Source organism: Rhipicephalus sanguineus, chromosome 6 (assembly GCF_013339695.2).
Source record: "Rhipicephalus sanguineus isolate Rsan-2018 chromosome 6, BIME_Rsan_1.4, whole genome shotgun sequence".
In the NCBI taxonomy this organism is placed as follows: Eukaryota; Metazoa; Arthropoda; class Arachnida; order Ixodida; family Ixodidae; genus Rhipicephalus; species Rhipicephalus sanguineus.
Window position 1 is genome coordinate 124,553,032 of NC_051181.1, and position 18,851 is coordinate 124,571,882.

An 18,851-nucleotide genomic window follows, 5' to 3' on the forward strand; every position below is an offset into this window, starting at 1 on the left:
AATCTGAATATCTTGGTCTACACCCACACGTGCTACAGTGAGCGGACAGCCACCCTTGCTTTGACTGATCAACATTGTACAGATGCTCTTTCAACCTTTCCTTTAAACAACGACCCGTCTGACCAACGTAATAATTTCCACATGCCAAGGGCAGCTGATAAACTACGTTACAATATCTAAATTTATTTGCATGGTTTGTAGTACACCCGATATTTTTCTCTCTTCTGGCCCCTCCTGTCGGTTGCGCTGATTTGCACTCATAAACATGTTGTACCAACGCGCCCAATCCTACAGTCTTCTAAAAGTGCAAGCTCCACCCAGAGAACCGAGGTGCGCCGGCCATTCACCTGTGAAAGGCAGTCATGCTTGCTCGTTTCCGCTCGTATGATTTGTGCTTTGTCACGGCTAATGTAAATACTACGCACATTAGGAGTTAAAGGTTCGGCGTTCTTACCTAAAACATTACGGTTGGCTATGCAGCGACGTCAGAATCGCTGACGAAACTCACCAGGGCGTTCAAGTTTGCGACCTAAAACCGGCGACACAAACGAGTGTCTTTGTGGAAAAGTCAACGATTTGAGATACCCGACGTTTCGACGTCACTTAAATGAGTAAATGCTACCTAATCGGGCGTTTATGCAAAAACTCTTTGGGATGGACAGCTATAGCTGTAGGCTAAGCTATTTTCTTAGGTGATAACCGAGTGTACATGCCCACGAAGCCGGTGAGCATATACGCAGAATCCATCGAGTAAGCACAGCCCGTCATACTCACAGCTGAAGATGTTCTTAGCTGTCGCGTACGTTTTTCTTTTCTCCTACTCTACCAGTGTGCAGTTTATTCTGGACGACTATTTTAGGCATCCGTTACCTTGAGGCAACCTGTGGAATGTCACCGGCTCCCGGTGTGTCGCCCAGGACGAGTTGCGCATTGAGCGAGCGCGCGTGACATCTACGTGAGGGGTTGGGCATTGTGTGCTGGCATTTACCTTGTACAAGGGCCCGGGCGTAGTCGGCCCACGCCCAGGCATTGCTAACGTACTCGCCAAAAACGGGACCTCGAGTTCAGTGACCAAGATGCAATAACGTGTCACGGCATTCTTCCTCAGAGGCGCAGGGTGCACTTTGCTGCTCGGCCAAATACCGTTTACAGCGGAGAGGTAAGTACAGTTTTAGTTTATCAGGGAGGGGGGGGGGAGGTGCCACCCCCTGACTACGCCACTGGTGGAAGGCTCCGGAAACATGGACCACCCGTGTTTCTTTAATGGCGAATTCCATTGGGAGAACAGGAGCACTCAAAAGCACGCTGCAAGTGCTTTCTTCAGAGCCGGCGTGTTTCAGTGGTCGAACAGGAGTAGGAACACTGTCATCCAGTGGTAGAGGGAGAGCGCTCTTGCTGCGCCGAGAGCGGCCAGGAGCAGCTTGAAGTGCTATTGCGTGAAAAGCGGAGTAGGCGGAGTACGAACATAGTCACGTGACTTTCAAACGTCACATTCTCCGTATTTGTCTTAATTTTGCTTCAGCTGGCGAGCACGCCGGCAATGGCAGCCACCATGTGCAATTTGACACCCCTGATGTTGGCCGTATTGGCGCCGTTTGTAGGGGTGGCGACGATAACGGCGACGAAGAATACGCAGATACGTTTGCTGGATGCATCGTTGCACAAACGTACTATGTAACTGCGAATTAGGATAACGGCGAACATGCGGCTGACAGATTTCAAAATATTTTGCTGCTGCCCCGCACAGAATACCGGGGCTTCGAACGTTTTGTTCGCATGGTATACATTTATGCCCGCTCGTCACCCTCTCACCAGCTCTACGGAAGCGTGTCGCATTCCAGTGGCAGATCGAGTGGCCCTGCTCTCAGTGCTCTTAAGGAGCAGTAACTGTATACTGACGTGAGCAATGATTATCTATTCTTACGAGGAGGCTGGAGTATTGCAGTGTCACGAATATTCAATGTACAATATTTTGACCTTGTTCAAGAAACAAATGCCTCTCTCTTGACTACTTTCACTTTTTTTTTCAGACATGCAGAAACACATACTGTTACTTACTTCACTGTGGTTTGCCTGGGCATCGTTGGGAAAGAACACATTCGTTAAGCCTAAAGTAAAGGACAGCGAGAAAAATGTGGTAAGTGCAATCATTCCCACTCGCGTTATCGTATTTGTCCCTTTACTCGAAACATCCATAAACATTCTTATCTCTATCAGAACTTTCTTGAACTTCGCAAGACTTATGGTTCAGCTCGTTTGATGTGACAGAGACACCTGGTGGTAAGCATCACTACACTAAGTGAGGAACCTAACGGTAGAGGTACCCACCGGGGTCGCCATGCGGAGTGTAGAGAGAAAACTGGACAGTTTTTTTTTATTTGAACCTGTCCAACAAATAATAAAGTCTGTGACGCCCCATGAGTAAATACACAATGTTCACATAAAGCTACACTAAAAGCAAACAATAATATAGGCTAGTGAGGTTTAATAATGCTTCTAAATCTCTGAAGTGTCACTATTATCGACAACAGCCCTTTAGTAATCAAGAAATCCAAATAAAGGAACTGCAACATTTGCAACTACAGCGGGACAGTTCAGTGCTAACCCGATTACGCACATATTAACTTGTGATTATAGTTTTATCTGAATATAGTACACAATTATTACAATAAAAACATCGTGGCTGTGCATTTTGAGGCGGAATAACGTGCTAATTGTGCATTTCCATTCATTATTGCGGGAAAAATAACTTTTTGAACTTTTTGAGTACAGTGTAAATGTTCATGTAACTGAAATGTTAACGAAACAAAAAAAGTTCACGGAACGGGCATGTTCATGCAGCAGAAGTATTGTAAGAACCGACATGTTCAGCTGTTATAGACATGTAAATAAGGTCTATATGCACTGTCGCCATCCGAGCAAAACAGGCACGTCATCAGACGCTAACGCGACATAAGCAACGCATAAACACGATAGTACACACACAAAAAAAGTACATGTAAACGAACACGCCTGCAGTTTATCATCCTATTTAATGTCGTTTTGATGTGTCTGATTCCTTTAGGAGTGGTACTATTGCATGGGCACGGACGTGTTGCGAATCTAATGGCAGTCATGGACCCAGTATTTTTTTTTCCTAAGGACAGTGGCTGTCTATTCAAACCATGTAGCTTTTGCCAAAATGCCTCCTTACTGGGAGCGTCATAATTTTTTTTTTCAATGTAAATAAAGGAGGTGCTCTCATAGGCGTACGCAGAGTTCCCCATTAAGGGGGGGGGGGGGGGCATTACCGTCAAAAGCCAGTGTGGCCATAACTGAGTAAACGTATGGGGCTGACTTTGCACACCCCCTCCCCTCCCCCTGCCCCTCTCGCGCGCACGCCTATGAGTGCTCTGAAATTACAGTTCGCAGCCCTGCGTGATGCTGCATTACTTGACGGAAGAGAAAACACTGCGCTGCACCTTTTCCTCTTTCAGTCGCAGCTAATAACATCCTTCGGTTATCCCGTGCAAGAGTTCACTGTAACGACCGACGACTCGTACCAAATCATGATACAAAGGATACCTCACGGGCGCACACAAACACCCGTACCTTGGCGCAGAAGGCCTGTCGCCTTCCTGATGACCGGACTTCTGTGCAGCAGCGCCGACTACGTCGTAAACTTGCCGGACCAGAGCCTGGGTAAGAGTGACACGGACAAAAACGTCGCTTTCTGTGGCCGCATTTATATAAGCACCCAGTGCGACGCCACGACTCGATATTCATGCAAGCTTAACATATAATATACCTAACACGCCTAGCAAACGCGATGCACCGTTGAGGTCTGAGTGTAGCTCGCGGCCGTATGTTCGTTTTCTTACCCATCCCCATCGGTGACCGGTAGCGGAAGGGCTCTTAATTTAAAAAAAAAGAAAGAAAGAAAGAAAGAAAGGCGTCGTTCGTAGTGCACCGGTCACTGATGAAGATGGGTATGGTGAGGATGGGCAAGGGGGCGGAAGGATTATGAAATGGAAAACTGACAACCACCCGTTAGTAGCTCAAAGCCACAAGGAAATCTGCACGGATTTCTCAGAAAGAAAGCTTTCTAGTCTTATATAGTCGACGAAAATTTCGTCCTGGTCCGGGAATCGAACTCGGGACCAACGCCTTTCCGGTGCGGTCCCTCTGCCAATTGTGTTAACCGGGAGGCGAGCCATTGACAGCGTCCAGAATGGCACCCCGAGTAGTCTACAAATGTTATACGTCTTTGTAATCTTTTTTAAATGCGGAGCATTTCTTAGTCGCATCTGCGGCGTCGGCCGCCGTCCACACCCCCACTGCGCATGCTCGGCTCGTCTCGTGCCGGCAGCGGGCCTCTCCACTCTCCCTCCCACTCCTCCCCCTCTCCCCCCTCCCCCTGTCCCTCGCTCGCGCTGCACAACCGTTCAACGCAGGCAGCGTCTGCTAGCGAATTTCTTGATTGAAAAAAACGACTGCTCGCGCTGCACAACCGTTCACTGACCTCCAAGGTAGTGCCTGCGTGCGATTTCTCCTGTGCGTGATTAAACAATGAAAATTCACAGCGTACATGTAAAATTAAAGTGAGCTGCAAGTCGCCATAACTCTCACCGACCCCTTAGTATAAACGCGCCCGATCTCACGTCGTTGATGATGATGACGCGATGCCCCCACCACTCTGCGACGCATTTACTCGAGTTCCCCCCGTGGGAAGATGCGGGCGGCTTTTTTAGATGCGAACTATCTTACGGCGGAGTTCAATCCGGTGGTGGTGGTGGTGGTGGTGGTGTGTGGCGTGACCACCCTTACTGCGCATGCGCATACCCGCTCTACTCACCCTCTCCCCTCCCCTCTCCACTTCCCCGCTCCCCTCCCCCTCTCCAATTTCCCTCTCCCCTCCCCCTTTCCACTCTTCCTCCGAAACGCGGGCTAGACATGCCGAAATTCTCTCCTGCGCAATTCTCTCCTGCGCCTCCCCCTCTTTCTCCTCTCCTACGCTGCCCCCCTCTCGCACGCCTGCCGATCGCGTTCCCCGCTCGCCCTGTGAGAATTAACGGCCTGGCTAGAGGGAAGACAAGACGCGCGTAGCGTTCCTCTTCGCGTTCCACGACGCGAGGTCGGTAGCATGCCCAAAGAACGCCAACGCAACGCGATCGTGCAAGAGCTCCGGCTTCACATCGCCTCATGGTCCCCTTTAGCGGGAAATAGTGTAATTTTTACATGCGTCTAATATTCAGCGTTCATTGGCCGATTCTCGTCGGCATGCAGTACACGCTTAATAAGCATGTGAAATTGAGAAGTTGTGCGTGTCTCAATATACGTGTCGGAGTCTATATGTGCTCGTATACTGTATACATAAACAAGGCGACGCTGGCTTTGCGTCGGTTTCTTTGGTCGCTGTTTTCTCCAGATACGAACTCTTGCACGAGTGCTCAAGTGCTCGTGTGTGTTTGTATCCGAAAGACACAATAGGTGGTCGCAGAAATATCGACTTGACAGCTGGAGTGATAGACGATGAACGGACGAGGGTTTGTAGATCTGCGTCTCGATATTCAACAACTGCCGCTGCCGAGACGTTGGCTGCAGACTCAAGGTTTCTCTCGTGCGGTTGTCGCTGCGATTTATTTATTTATTTATTTATTTATTTATTTATTTATTTATTTAGTGCCAGGATGATCCACGATGCGAAGTTGATTACAACACTTGCGAAAATGAAACGAACATGCACGCAAACCACAGCATACAAAACTTCACGACACTGTTTTCGCAGATGAGCAGAAAGAAGGAGAAATATACAACCATTGGGATTAGTATAAAAACAATCGAGTAAATATCGAAGTGCAAAAACGTTACAGTTCTGCTCGTCAACACATATCACCGAAGGAATGGCTATATTTCAATGAATGAAGGAGAGAAGATTGCTTTTAAGGGCTCGTTTTTCTTTGTTAGACACAATAACAATACGCGAAAAATAATACGCGTACTTGAGTGGAGTTTTCCTTCCAGTCATTGCAAGCCATCATGTTAATCATGCCAAGCCATCGTCAGCCGACATTAGTCATAATTTAGTCAACACTGCGTGAACGACAGAACCTTATTTCCTCTACTGAACAATTTCATAATAGGCCATTAACTGATGAGGTTGTGTTGGGCCCTTGGCCTGACGCCAACAGCGCAACTGTGGTAGTGAGAGCGGTCACAGCTTTCCTAAGCGCTACTGGACTGGATGCGCGGCTATAGCATTGCGTCAACTTGACGGGACTGTGTATACTCACCTCCCTAACTTTCCATCGTCATTCATTACTCTTTTTCCTTCCCCGTTCCTCTCCCCCGGTGTAGAGAGTAGCAGGCTGGAGCGTACTATCGCTCAGGCCGACCTCTCTGGCTTTCTGTAAATAAATCTCTCTCTCTCTCTTTCTCTCCTGTCAACACTGTATTTTCCAATGCTCATAGGTGCTTGTAGTATGCGAGTGAACACGGTAGTAGAATTCCTTCCGAGACATATCGTAATCATATACACCGTCACATGATGTTGCTAGATGTTGTCTTTACAACGCTTTTCTTTTTTTGTTTTTCACAGCAAAGCATTATATGGCTAGGTTCCGGCGAATCGAGTCATCGGACAATGGACGCGTCGAAGAAAATTTTTCGGCTAATCGGCTAACCCGACTAATCCGGCGTTCTTGCGTAGGAAAAATGGACGTGGCGCAAACGTGAACATAGAGGTGAACATTTTGCCGACATGACAGAATGACGCGAGCAATTTTACCTCAAGGACAAGACCCGCTCCACAGCAAACGAACGTCAAGCTATGTTTGTACAGTGGTCAACTCTCATATCTATAACGACGGAGCCTCGTGCTCCGAACTGCACGAGCGACATCTACAGTTGAAAACGGGGCACCTCTGAGCATGCGCAGCCCCACTGATACGCCTACCTTGCATTTTCGATCGTTGGTTATCACCGCGAATGCAACAACTGCTTTGGCCGTTGGAAGCGCTGTCAACAATTGATCACAAAAAGAAAAAAAAAAGAAAAAAAAGGAAACGAAGCGAAGCGAACCATTCTCAGCGCGCGATGAAAGCTATGCTGCGTGTTGATTTGCCGTTCGCGGTCACATTAGGCGGTTTTAGAATAGCGCACGCAAAGCTTTGCGTTGGCTTTTCGCGCAACTGCGCATGCGTCGTACGCTAACCGCTTGCGGGCTCCCGTTAAGTGACGGAAATAGCGGGCCGCAACCACTAACGCTAACTTAGCGTACGCTATTCTAAAACTGCCTATTGTCCCAGCAGCAGATTTGCGCCCACTTATAAGTTTATCTATTGTCCGGAGCACTGTCAGTATGATATGATACTGCGAACCGAGAATAAGTGCGCAGTATAAAACACGCCGATCCGGTGATTGCACTCTCTCTTTTTTGTAGGCGCTAAACGGTTGTCAGCGCCTCTGACGGCGAAATCAGTTGTCGCGGCCGCGGCGATAACAAAGACGGAAATTACATGGCGAGCGCATCAGTGACACTGCGCATGCTCTGATGTGGCCCGTTTCAAGCTGTAGATGTCGCTCATGCAGTTCCGAGCACGACGCTCCGGCGTTATAGACATGAGAGTTGACCACTGTACTTTCGAAACAACGGGGTTTCTTATGTATTGCAGGATTTCATATTGAGACCGCCGTTGGCCGTCGTTGATGAGATAACACGCGTCATGCGCACGAGAAACAATGGGATCTTTGAGTGTGTGTTTCATTCATTCGCTCAGTATAGCCAATCATGATAATATGCAAGTTCACTATAACAATATGCCCCATATCGGACACACCATAGTCATAGATTCGCCTTGGTAGCGCGACGAAGCCCGACGTTAACGAAGGGAATAAACCAGGGCACACGAAGTGCGAGTGCCACCACCAGACACCGAAGTCAATGATTAGGGTTGCCTCCAATTTTTTTAATGTTTTTTTTTTCTTGCTCAGGCTTCATTCTAGCGGACCATGGTTTCGACGTGTGGTTGGGTAACGTGAGAGGCAACTGCTACTCCAAACACCTCCGCCTCAAAAGGTGGCAGAAAAAGTTCTGGGAGTTCAGGTAAGTGAACTCTCGCATTACCACAGATACTTCGCTACATACACTAACTCATTATGCGTAACTGGCTCCCCTATACAGCCAGTGTAGCCGTAGGTGAGCGTTTCTGTAATAAGAAAAAAAGAGCTGGTATCAGTCGCACGGAGCGCCAAACTTGGGCTGGGCGGTTCAGTGAATAGTTTAGGGCTTAAGTGAGGTGTAGTGTAAGGAGAGTAGTGCTGTAGTGCGAGTAATTCCATGGCAGGCAAGCTGGCCTTTAAGAGGAGTCTCATGGGTACACCTTAAAAACACTTTTTTCGGAGAAGGAATTGAGAAGGGGGAGGGGCTGGCCCCTGTGAAGCAGAGAAGGATATAAACAGTGTCATAAAACAATATAATAATGACAAAATGTAATCTAGAAAATATATATATATATATATATATATATATATATATATATATATATATATATATATATATATATATATATATATATATAACCTACCATGAACTGGATTGGCGAGAAGATGGCAACAGACGCAGAAAAGGAACCAACAAAGGATTTCACTTATAGGGACACTACACACTTTCCGCAACAAGTAGTATATATCATACAGTTGGGGAAAAGAAAGGAGGACAGTACAGCACAGTTGCCAGAAGTGACTACACCACCTGCGAGAGCACGTCTCAGTGTAACCGCTCCTCCTCGATTTAGAAAGAATGGTGAGTGGCGACGGGCTTTGGCATGCTCTCGCGTATAATTATAAAAACATTAACGAATAAGTTGAAGGACCGGGTGTAATTGTCGCAGATCGTACCTTATAAGTGCGGTTTCAGCTGCTGCCGTGCGACAGATAAAAAACCGCTCACAGTGCATCCATAGGCGTGTGCAGGGTTTCCCAATAGGGGCAGACAAGTTTGGGCGCAGTGCCCCTACCCCTCTTCTCGCGTTGGTAGAGTCCGATAAAGAAAATGTGGGCAGCTTTCACTAGTGTTGCCAGGCTAGACTAACAGCGGAGCTTGTGGCCTAGCTTCTTTCGGCTTCTACAAGCTCGACTAAGTATTTTCTAGGTTTGGCTAGGCATTGCAAGACTTGGCAGTGTGCAGCGTAGAACTACATCGCTTGGCGAAGTGCCGTCGTGGCTACGTGAAGCGAACGATTCATTAGCAGTGTCTTAAATGAACTATCTTAATTGCCAAGGAATTAATTAATATGTTCTTATTCATCAAGTCTAATGAGCAAGGTCATAATTTACGCAGTCTTAATTAGTGTGGTCTTAATTAGCGATGTATTAATTAGTCATTTGTTTTATTAGTCCTAATTAGCAATTTCATAAGAAGAAGATCAGGACGAAGAGAGTACGTGCCGGCCGTGCAACGAGCTGGAAGATTGAGGCCGATCATGGTGATGATATCTTTTGTTCACACTGCGGGGCCTAACATCGCGCTTAAATAGCTCCGCTGTTAAAAAAACAAGCTCTTCAATGCAAAAATAAAAATGAAGCGATGAAGTGCTTCTCACGACGGCCTGCCATTTGGATCCCCGGCTCTCGGGAGGCAAATATGGGAAGTAAACAGTTCTTTGAATGCAACATCAGGGGTCCTTGGTCATCATTATTGGCAAAAAAAAAAAGCCAGGTATGCGCGGAAAGCGCAGCACAGTCACAGCGAAAGCTCGAAGAGCGGCATTTCTAGAGCCCGTAATAAACTCTCTTGCGGCTATTAATACAAGTACACTAGCAACGCGACAGGTACGCCTGACTAAAGGTAAGGGGCAGAATTAGCACCCCCTTTTAGATGACCAGGGTGTTCCCCCCGCCTCCCACCCCGGGCGCGCGCATATCGGTGCAACTCTAGTGTATCGACGACAGCAATGAACAACGTCATTACATGGTTGAAGAAGATGCTAACTAGCATTGCGTGGGTCCTTTAGGGGCGAAGCTCCTTATGGCATCACCTGGTCGGTCGTCGCTCCGTCCGGCGTTCCCCCGCCGTCGCGTCTCCCGTACCATTCAATAGATGGCGCTGTCCCATAGAGATACATGCAAACTGCAGTTGGGTGATGATATACTAGATGGCGCTGTCCCATAGAGATGTGTGCAATATGGCGGTTGGGTGAATGCATGCTAGATGGCGTTTTTAGATGTGAAGCATCTTATAGCGGAGTTCAATCCGGGGGTGGTGTGCGGCGTGACCACCCTTACTGCGCATGCGCAAGCCCTCTCCACACAACTCCTCTCTCCCCACCTCTCTCCACTCCCTCTCTGAAACGCGGGCTCTACATGCCGAAACGCTGCTTCGCATCGCCTCATGGTCCCCTTTAGCGGGAGATGGTGTGATTTTTGACCTTCAATGTAGTGCCTTTGTGAGATTTCTCCTGTCCGTAATTAAACAATAAAAATTCACAGCGTACATGTAAAATTAAAGTGAGCTGCAAGTCGCCATGACTCACCGACCCTTTAGTATAAACGCGCCCGATCTCACGTCGTTGATGACGTACTGGGCAGAATTCACGGAAGATTCACATATGGCGCGTGTCATTGGTGGAAGGCAATCATTCGATTTAGTGCGGCGACGTACGCTAGGGGGACCGTTGTAACAAAATCCGCTCGCTGTTGAGCTTCGCCCCACTCTTCATTCACCCCGTGGATATGCTGTGGATATTTTTTTCCGGAGCTTAATGCCGCCTCCTTTCTTTCTCCTTGTCACAGCTTCGACGAAATGATCAAGTACGACCTTCCGGCGCAGATAGACATGATCTTGCACGAGACGAGGCAGAAATCGCTCCTCTACCTCGGATGGTCTCAAGGCTCCCTGATAATGTTCGGCTTGCTGGCGACGCAGCAACAGTACAACGAGAAGGTATGCCTCGGGTTTCTTTTTTCTTTGTTCCTTTTTTTTAAGCGCTATGCTTTAACTCATCAACATCTTCGTATTTTGCCAACCGTGATGCTACAAGGACGGATGCTAACTCGTCCTTTCGGAACGAGTTAGCATCCGGAACTTTCGGTCTTACGTACCCATCCCGTTTATCTTCCGGTTTCTTAACTCGCGTCTTTATTCCACTTACTACTCGTTCATACGCTTTCTGTTGTCACTTCCGGTCTCCTAATTCACTTGTCCTTTCAGTATCACTGCCGGTTATAATCTGCTTCAGGAAGGCCTCCGAGATCAGTTTGGCCAGTATTGATAAATGGAAATCGTACTGTGTCGCAGGAAGTGGGTGGAAGACGAGCAGCAAGACACGCTTTAAAAATGTTTGCGCCCTTAAAAGTGTTCCGCTGTCCCATGGGTAACCACCCTCACATTTACGGGTCTATTAACATTTAACATCAAGCTCAACAACATGTACAACGAGAAAAGGCGTCGTTAAAAACTTCGCATTGATCGTGAACACCTGGTGTGCACAGAACCATCTAATAAAATAACTGCAGGGGCGCTAAGGAAATTTCTTTATCCTTTGTCTGTTGCGCCTATCATAATTTTTACTTGCAATGAAAAGACAGCGAACAAGATACTTGCCTTTGTTTTCACATGCGCACTCCTCTTGCCCATTGAGCGTGAGGGTGTTAACCATGCGACAGCCAAACACCCTTTTTACGCCTATCAAGGTGCTCAAATTTCCACTGTGCCTGAGCGTCAGGTGAAAAATGAACATGCGAAGGAGCTCTGCCGTATATGGATTCCAGTTGGGTGGCGTTAGATGTAGTGCATTTTTTTTTCTCGTATTCACGTTGAGAATCAGAAATTAAGTGCACCTGCCTCGTATACAGTGTGGGAACGGAAGCCTCCAAATTCGGACCAAAGGGCTGCAGGCGAAATTGACGCGTTGTCGTTTTGGGGGCACCGTTACCGATTATCTAAAACATTCATTTCATTACAGCCTGCGTTCATCGGATACATTGTAACAATATTACTAATTGTTGGGGTTGTACGTCCCAAAACCACGCTTTGATTATGAGGGACGCCGTAGTGGAGGGCTCCAGAAATTTACGCGATCTGTTGTTTTTTAACGTGCACCTAAATCTAAGTACACGGGCCTCTAGCATATCGCCTCCATCCAAATGCGGCCTCTGCGACCGGGATACGATGCTGCGGCCTTCGGGTCAGCAGTCCAGCACCGTAACCAGTAGCCCACCGTCGCAGGTATCGGATACAGCGTAAACGTCCTCCCGGTGTAGTTCAATACCTATTGGCACAACCAATTTTCTGAATTATGCTTGCACCCAGACTAAAACGTTAATACGAACGTAACTGCTAATGTAAGTACCAAGCTATTAGATGTCATTGTTCCAATGTAAACAAAAAAAAGATAACAATCGTAATGTGTCGGCAATGTCACAGAATAATGTCACAGGACGAAGTCAACGGACAAATTCAAAGGACAAAGTGAAAGGACAAAGTCAAAGGATAACGCTTGTCTTCGTCGAGGTGACGAAGACAAGCCGTGAAAAATAATATACTAGTCTTTTTGTCGAAACGTCGTATACAATAATTCACTGTTTTTACTCGTGATCACTTGCAAACACGTGATCTGATGCGATACGTGTTGACACTCACTACGGATGAATGCGCAAGACGCCATTTATGTGTACAGGTAGCACGACTGTCATGAACGATATGTTATAGTTTTGAGAAAATGACTTTTTTGGGCTAGTTGGTTAAATGCATCAAAAGGTATCATATATAGTGTTAGCAGACACGGACGAGAAAGACACAACGGAACGAGCGCTGCATAACGGGACGAGCGCTACACAACGGGACGAGCGATCGTCCATGTCTGCTAGCGATCTGATAACTTTCGATGATATATTCTATTACAGCAAATGCATTTGCAATTCATGTGTACAGTGAGTGCGCAACAGCTGCTTTTGATCTTACTCCAGGTTCGACTTTTCAACGCTATGGCGCCTGTGGCATTCCTGGGCCACATGAAATCCTATATCAAGCACATAACACCCATAGGAGGGTTACTGAAGGTGAGCTTCCATGTGTTTCTATCAAATATTTGTGTCTTAATATCATACAGCAAAAGCTTTCTAATTATAGTTGGAAATGCTTGAATGCGGGCTAATAGCATCCAGAAGTACTCCTACACCAATAGGCGTGCGCAGGGCTCTCCCATACAACATGCTTCACAATGGATGAAGAAATGGATATGAAGCGATATGACGCGCTTCTCACAATGGCCTGCCTTTGGTCTCTGGCTTTTCGGAAGTAAAGATGGGTAGTAAATGGTTCTAGGAATGCAACATCAGGGGCCTTCGGCCTCCATTATCGTCTAAAAGCTGCGTGGACATAACCTTATTCTTTAAACATGTAATGACGGGGCAGGTCCGACAGGGTAACAACAGTATATAGGGAAAACGGCTTAAGTTTCTCCGCCGATGCCAGCGCTTGGCATTCCCCTACCCTCGCTTCCTGATCGGCTGCAGCGCATTGCACGCGCCCACTTCTTTGTGTGTTTGTGGGCGTGTTCGTGTGTGTGTTTGCATAGGCGTGCGCAGGGTTCCCTTTCAGGGGGCGAAGGTTCGTCGCAACGCCAACTCTTACTAAGTCAATGTATGGGGCAGATCTTGCATCCCCCATGTTAGGCGACTAGAGGGGGGAAAGGGGAGCATAGCCGCAATGACCTTTGTTGAGTTAGGTTTGCACGAGGCTTACCCCCCCTTTCCGCATGCCTATGAGCGTGCGTGTATTCACGTAAGCTCCCCTCAAAGCCGCGCTTACGAGGCTCGCGCCGCACGTGAAACGTATTTGTAAATGGGAAAAATAGCGCAACAGGAGACGAAGCACGAGCGAATGAACCCACAGGACGAGCGCCTCCGGTTCGCGATGCCGCGTGTGCGGAAAACTGGTAATTACTGTTGTGTTGTTAACTGTCATAATAGCACTGTAAACACAAAGGGGTTGATTACACCCGTAAAATTCTACGGATTACCAGATAGACGGCATCAAAAAAAAAAGAAAAAGAAAAACGAAGTGCGTTGAACAATGTAAACAGCTTTTTGTTTCATGCGCCAGCAATGCATGGTCGGAGTTCACGCGTGCGGAGAAAATGAGTATATACACAAAGCATCCAACACAACCGGAGTTAGAAATCCCTTTTGCTGCTGTGGTATCGTTCTCGAAATCGACTCGTTCGCCTCGCCTCACTTCGCTGTTCGGCAGGGCTTAAAGTCTCCCTTCATTTGAGGGGGGGGGGGGGGGCTCCGAGGGCGGCGACCTATATACATACATACGCACATACATACGGCCCCTCCTTAAGAAATGGAAGGGGGGGGCGGCCCCCCCCCCCTTACTTTAAGCCCTGCTGTTCGGTCCATGCTCCGTAAAGTTATATGCCTGTATCGTTTCAGGCTATCGTTCAGATGGCGTTGAACGGCGCTTTCATGGCCAAGACCACCATCATCAGCAGCAAAATGGCGAAGAAACTTTGTGGGCGTTATCGGGAAAGCCGAAGTTGCACAACTGCTTTCAAGTTCTTCAATGGAGGATTTCCCATTGAAATGAACGTGGTACGTATAGCGCGTTACCCCTTGGGTGTTAGCTCTTACACAAAGTAAGGAGGTTGTATTTAAAATTTTCTGACAGACAACACTCAGACGACATTCTGCGAAATTCGGAAGGCTCCCACCTGATCAAGAAATTTCTCTCTCGAAAAATATACTAGCAATTCACTGTTTTCAGTGCGACATATAAGCATGATATTTTTCCGAAGGCATTTGCGATGGTCCCCATAATGGCTGGGACGTTTGGCGCGAAATAACCCTATATTAAAAATACGGAATCAGTTTCGACGAATTGGTGAAAAAAAAATCATGTAGTCGGAACTCAGTAAATAGATAAACGTACTTCTATACAGTATAGTTGCGTACTAAAGTGAACTTGTACTGTTTATATACGCAGACTAGGTTCCCAGTTTACATGTCTAATAACCCTGCGGGATCGTCGGCGCGGAACATGCTTCATTTCGCACAGGTGGGTAAGGTTCCTTTATATTTCCCGTGTAAGCCTCTGTTTTTATTCTTGTTGAAGGAGTTGTTGCCATTTACTCGGCTGCCCCGTTTTACTTGGTTGTTAGAATAAAAACAAAGTTTAAACGACCCTGCAACTCTTTTTCAGCATGGTCAGAAAACGCTGTCGATCGGCAGTCGAGACTCCTGAGAACACGCGAGCCAAACATTATAGCGCAGCGCGTTGCCTGGAATTTACAATTAATTCTCAAAGTCAGCTTGAAATCGCTCGCTCTTCTCTGGATAAATGATGCCGTAAGCCCAAGTGGCCGCGCCATAAACGCAATGTTCACGGCCATTGGCTGATTTGAGCATCGTGAGCTGTATAGTTACCGCGGCTGCCACGGGATGCCGCCACGTCACATTACTGTCATAGCCGCTTGTCCAAGTCCGTTTCTCTTAAAACCCTCAGCAGTACCTTCGTCGCCTTCAGCTGCGAAGTCTTCTGTCGACGACATGCAAGAATAGTTTCGAGAGATCTACAGATGGTATTGAGGTCGATGGCTCAGGTGTAACCGCCCTTTCAACAGTTCGAGACCTCGCACTTCAATCGCACTTTGCACACATTACATCGTAGTTGTGCTCGTTCATTTCAGATAATAAAGACCAATCGCTTTCAACATTTTGACTGGGGCCCGATAAAGAACAAGAAGATATACGGTCAGGTACGTATACTTTCGGGAACCAAAGTGAGCCGCAGTATAAGCCCGTACACCGCTGATACCTGCCTTGACACCCTCGTTTTTTTTTTTTTTTTTTTATGGCGCTAGCACCTAGCGACATTATGTTTCTGCACATAATGGATAAAGGATAAGGGACGTAACACGTACGCAGCGCCTCAAGGAGCACACAAGCATTCGCCCCCAGGCAACCCGAAGTTGAGCGTTAGCACGAATGTTATTAAAGCCCAATAAAAACAAACAAACAAAAAAGAAATCTAAGCCACTTCCACCCCACGTGAAAACTACGAAATGCGGAGTATTGATTCGCCTGTTTCCCTTGTGTTTATGTTTTGTTCATCTGTTCTTTTCTGTTCTTTTTTGTTCATTTCTTGCGTTTATCTGCTCTTTTGTGCTATATTCTGTTCTTTTCGTGTGATTGTGTGATATTTTCTGTCCCTTTCTGTTTTATTTTTCTTGTGATTATCTCATTTGTTTTGCGATTATCTTTTTTCTAGGTGTGTGCAAATATTATAGCTTCGAATTCCAATCGAATAATACCTAATCGAGTAATTCGATTCGACTTTCGAATAGCTAGTATTCGAAGTTTCGAATAATTCGAAAGTACGAATATCTAAAACGTGACAAAGGTTAATGGTGCAACTTGGTTAGGGTGGGGTGCCTAAAACTAACGCTAACGTCGTTACAGTCGGCATTTCGTTAAAACTTTCACCGATATCCTGGTTCAAAAGGTGGCACATGTTTATCCTAAAGAATATTATGACATTTCAGCACGTAAAAAAAAGAAAAACAAAACATGGCAAAACTGTCAAGCGCTTCACAACTTCGCTTCCGAAACGAAGGCACGGGTTTCTTGTGTATTTGGTCGTATATGCCGCAAGCGCCGTAAAACGTCCCGACTCCTGGCTCTGGCCTGGGCAACCCGCGGTGATTGGCTTCCCATGCGAAATTTTGCTGGCGCTGTGCAGTCGCCACTGTCGCACCGCACCATTCGTTCAGAGACTCCCATCGTTCCGGCGCCCAGTTAACACGCTGCTGTGAACGGACGCCCGAAGGTTTTTGGGTCCGCAGCACTCATGACGATGAAGCACAACATTACCGTTGTCAGATGAGCCGTATTGCGCGATCATAGGGGGGGGGGGGGTATAAAGGACTAGCTACCATGCCCCCCTCTGTTAGCCGTTTGGAGATTAGGAGTGCCGCTGCTCACTGGAATGGCGGCTCTTCTATCAACATGCCTCCGCACTCATAAAAGATTTTAAAAAACCCTCCCGAACTAGCGCGTAATACAGCTGTCACCACACCCTAGCGTGGCGACACTTCATTTTATTTCTTTGTTCTTTCTTTCTTTCAATTTTCAATGAAATATTTTGTATTCGATATTCGATTCGCTATTCTTGGCCACTATTCGGCACCATTCGAATCGAATTCGATTCGAGATGAAATTTCACTATTCGCACATCCCTACTATTTTCTGTTCTATGGTCTTCTCTCTATTGTTTTTCTACTGTTTGCTGCTCCGAGCGCGGTGCACCTAACTCCTGATGCTGGCTTTTAACTGTCGCTTCGCTTGCTCGGACAGACGAATTAGCCCTTCGGCGATGCTGGCGTTGACGGGCAAGCAAGCGCTGGCTTTCCAAACGTGCAACCCGCTCGGCTTATGTGTATCAAGCGTGGGACCGGTGTGGCGCCAACGGGAGGCACGAGACGCTGGGTGACAACAACGCGAGACATTAGATGACGACAGCTAGGGTGGTCCCTTAAACTGCTCCGCAGTTCAACTCACGTAAAAGGGAGGTAATTGTTCACTTGGATAGGGTATAGGAGAATACTTATGATATCGAAGCATAAGCTTCGTAAGGTAAGGGCCAATTAACTATCAGGATAATTATTAAAAGTTATTTGAACAGGCTCATTGAAAGAGCCGACTGTTTTCATGTGGTTATGTGCCATCAAGATGACACCCACTGTAGAACAGTCTTCTTTAAGTCATCAGATGACTCACTGAAGTGGACGACGGTGAACAAGCCCGTCATGGTGGATTGTGTGTGTGTACACGAAGCTATGAAAGTCGACGATCCAAATTTAACCTAAAGTCTGGCCAAGTGAACCAAATGTTCAACAAACGCTATAAGAGCCAGCGCCATCAAAGACATGTAAAAGACCCTTAGACCACACCGAGTTCAAAGACGAGAGAGTGGTTTGTTCCTTGCCTTCTTCACTATACCCTTCCCACAAAAGCTATCTCCTCCTCTCCACGTCTTTTTTCATAAAACGCATGGAACATGTCAGCGCTAAGCGTTAAAGCTATCGGGATTTCGTGCTTTTCCGCTACACGCTATTATCTCCGCTTGCAGGACAAGGGAGAACGGGCGTGCGACTGCATGGCAAAGCAGGGTAGGAGACAATTCCCAACTGATAACTCTCGTCTATGAATAACTCGAGAGCTTATTCCTTCAAGACGTCACGTAAACACTCTGCTGGCGTTACGAATTGTGCCAGGAGATAACGCCAGGAGGTAACTCCAGGAGATAATAACGCGCTCGTTCTTTGAAGCATTTTCAGAGGATTTTATCCTAGGGGACCTTTAAAATGGAACCTTCAATCCTCGCCTTAAGATGGCCCTTTAAATAATCGCGTAAAGTTTCCTGTTTTTTCTTCTTTCTCCTTTTTATTTCTTTATTTTTTTTTTTTTTTTTTTTGCATAAAGTTTCACATGCTTGAACTCGCAGGCGGAACCACCGCAATACGACGTCAGAAAGGTTACGGCACCAGTGGCCCTCTACTGGAGCGACGGAGACGTTCTGGCCTGCACGCAAGACGTGAAACACCTCGAAAGGCTTCTGCCCAACCTGGTTCTCAGCTACAAGGTGCCGGTGCAAGGCTTCACGCACATTGATTTCGCGTGGAGCATCTTGGCCAGGAACCACGTCTACAAGAAGATTCTGGAGATGATGATCAAGTACTCCGGGATGGAACGACTCCATTACCCACTAACGTCGCAGGGAGGGCATAATTTTTGATCGGTTGTGGCACATGCCCGCGGCCTGGTCACCTGTCACTTTCTTGGAGGCGTTGTAGCGTTTGTCCACAGAA

At 47.0% G+C, this 18,851-nt stretch overlaps 1 protein-coding gene across 1 annotated transcript in view; it reads left to right on the forward strand.

The window, feature by feature from the left end:
- The first annotated feature begins 935 nt into the window (after positions 1-935).
- The window catches only part of LOC119396341 (gastric triacylglycerol lipase), a 45,256-nt gene continuing 27,340 nt past the window's right edge, over positions 936-18,851 (forward strand). Inside the window, exons 1-10 of the mRNA XM_037663523.2 lie at positions 936-1,159; positions 2,031-2,137; positions 3,477-3,681; positions 7,972-8,083; positions 10,771-10,921; positions 12,946-13,038; positions 14,419-14,577; positions 14,969-15,040; positions 15,672-15,740; positions 18,488-18,775. Of these exons, the coding sequence (XP_037519451.2) occupies positions 2,033-2,137; positions 3,477-3,681; positions 7,972-8,083; positions 10,771-10,921; positions 12,946-13,038; positions 14,419-14,577; positions 14,969-15,040; positions 15,672-15,740; positions 18,488-18,775 (1,254 nt within the window). The 5' untranslated portion in view covers positions 936-1,159; positions 2,031-2,032. The remainder of the gene's footprint in view (positions 1,160-2,030; positions 2,138-3,476; positions 3,682-7,971; positions 8,084-10,770; positions 10,922-12,945; positions 13,039-14,418; positions 14,578-14,968; positions 15,041-15,671; positions 15,741-18,487; positions 18,776-18,851) is intronic.